Genomic DNA, 2,294 nt, shown 5'->3' with positions numbered 1-2,294 from the left:
AACGTTTTTTTTTCCTACATGTCATGTTTTATTATTGTACTTAAACGATTTTTTTTTCATACATAATATATATAATTTTAAAAAAAAAAACAAATTAACTATTGTAGAAAACATTATTTTGTGATATATGAAACTATTATATTAATAAGGAAAATATTATCACCAAACAAACAAGTACATTGAAAATACATAATAAATAAATACAAATTGAGATAAGAGATAAACTACGTACGACCTCCTCCTCCTCCAAAATTCAGCCCATTACAACAAGTCCAACAAAAGGGTTAAATATAGAGTAATCAAATGGGTTGATCAAACGAGATGTAATTTCTTTTTGATCCAATCTCTCTTTCTCAATTTCTTCCACGATCCATCTTCAATTTGGACCATTTTGGCCTTGTCGGGCTTATTCCACCAAGAGGTCGGGATGCCATACGAATCCTTGAGATAGTCACCATGCTTGTTCACCAACGCAATGTCCCTCTCCACCTTTTTAAAACCAGCGTTTGCTCCTCCAAGTGTTCCGGAAACACCATGAAGATAGATCTCCATATTATGAGTCATTCGTACGTAGTTTATTAATCCCATTTCTTTTAGGTATTTTGATTTATCCGTGTCCACTAATAGCACTTCTCCGACATCCTTATAATAACTAATGTGTTTTGGGAGGTGGGGTTTTATGTCAATTAAATTCTTGATCCAGTCAATGCCGTCATATATTTTATCCTTTACCTCGTGAAATAATTTTTCTAGTACATTTTCTATCCGTAGGAGGTCGGGGACAACGTCGGGTTTATTCTCTATCCGCAGGATGTGAAAGTTTGTCTTATATTTGTCAACGAAATCCCTAAGTTCAGAGCCACCGACTTGGGGGCATCCAAATGGGAATGCTGTCACATGTGGTTGTGGGGAAACATTTATTGCGATATCAACTGCGTTTAGGATTGTAAGTGCACCTCCAAGGCTATGTCCAGTTACAATCACTCTAACTGTCTCATTCTTATACTTCTTTAACAGTCTTCTGACTTCTTCAAGAACCTGGAAATATGTTTGGAATCCAAAAAAACAGACCGTGAATAAAAAACTATTACTTTTCCTTTGCGGAAAAAGAAAAACTTTGGAAAGATGGAAATTGCGACAGATTTGCTTCCCGTAGCTATTGACCCTACTATCTATCAAAGTAGCAAGAATTAGCGATGGGTCAAACTATCATCGCTAAAATTCTTTAACGGTGTTTAATCTTCTTTACATATAATTCAACTGTCGCTAGCTAGTGACAACGATAAATTTATTTCATTCATGTTTTTGAAAGAAAATCACAAGGAATATTACTAGTATACATACCTGGTCCCTCGCACTCTTCTTACACATCCTTGATTTCTTATTCTCGGTGGTGTATATTTCATAGAATCCCTTATGGACCTCTATACTTGGAAAGGAAGAGAAAGGTGATGGTGATACTTTATTCCAAATATAAGACATATGTGGATGATTAATCATCTTGGAAGAAATATAAGATCTAACCCTATGTTGACCAAAAATTTTGGAAGCAGGTTTCTTCAAAGCCAACATATTTTTACTCCACTCTGACAACTCCTTTGTCCCTCTCCAAGCAACCACAATGTCCCTCCTCCCAAGCTCATTTTTCCTTTCATCTGTGGCAACTGCGATATACCCCATCCAGTTGGTGTCCTTGTCGAAAGGTGTGAATGAGGCTGTCGCGTAGATGAAATGTGTTATGGTGTACTCTTTCTTCGCAAAACCTTTTCCTAGGCCGACCTCAGAGAAGAGGTTTTCTTTATTGTACTTGCAGCCGGTCGTTGAGTTTTCATCTGAGTCGTAAGCAGTGTAGGTTGCCTCAACCATTTCTCCATAGTGGATGATGAGACGACGAAGATTATCGTCCAATGGTTCCAACAGCCCCTCCCAGTTGTTCTCACCACAAAGATTTTCCCAATTCTCCATCTCTCTTATTCTATGTATGAAAGTATAAGAAGATAGTTAGTAAGGAAAAGGAGTCTCACTTTTTCTTTTTATGTGTAAAGAACTTAAGAAGCTAGTACATATATATATATATAGAAGAAAGTCATCCCATTATAAATGGAAAAGTATAATAACTCTGGGATGTATCAAAATAGTAATAAAAAGGAAAAGACCTGGAAATAAGAAGTCTACTAATGAAGCTGCACCACTCAATTTCTTTTCTTATTATTTTTATTTTATCATTAATTAATGATTTTTTTATATTACTTATAATCAGTATATTGCGATATTCACGATCTAATGGATTAATA

The 2,294-nt window shown here is 35.5% G+C and overlaps 1 protein-coding gene across 1 annotated transcript; it reads right to left on the bottom strand.

The window, feature by feature from the left end:
• Positions 1–217: 217 nt before the first annotated feature.
• On the bottom strand, positions 218–2,008 carry LOC124921761 (phospholipase A1-II 1-like). Its single transcript, XM_047462463.1, has 2 exons — positions 1,345–2,008; positions 218–1,038 (listed from the first exon to the last, which is right to left on the bottom strand). Exons 1-2 carry the CDS (start codon positions 1,963–1,965, stop codon positions 313–315), a joined length of 1,347 nt encoding a protein of 448 aa, XP_047318419.1. The 5' UTR covers positions 1,966–2,008; the 3' UTR covers positions 218–312.
• Positions 2,009–2,294: the final 286 nt, after the last annotated feature.

Source organism: Impatiens glandulifera, chromosome 1 (genome assembly GCF_907164915.1).
Source record: "Impatiens glandulifera chromosome 1, dImpGla2.1, whole genome shotgun sequence".
Classification (NCBI taxonomy): Eukaryota; Viridiplantae; Streptophyta; class Magnoliopsida; order Ericales; family Balsaminaceae; genus Impatiens; species Impatiens glandulifera.
The sequence above is the reverse complement of the archived record's forward strand: the minus strand, read 5'-3'. Positions and strand labels throughout refer to the sequence as shown.

Excerpts from the sequence above, each read along its gene's own strand:
- LOC124921761 (XM_047462463.1), bottom strand. The coding sequence starts at position 1,965 with ATGGAGAATTGGGAAAATCTTTGTGGTGAGAACAACTGGGAGGGGCTG. Across the intron at positions 1,039-1,344 it reads AGAAGAGTGCGAGGGACCAG|GTTCTTGAAGAAGTCAGAAG; the intron begins GTATGTATACTA and ends ACATATTTCCAG.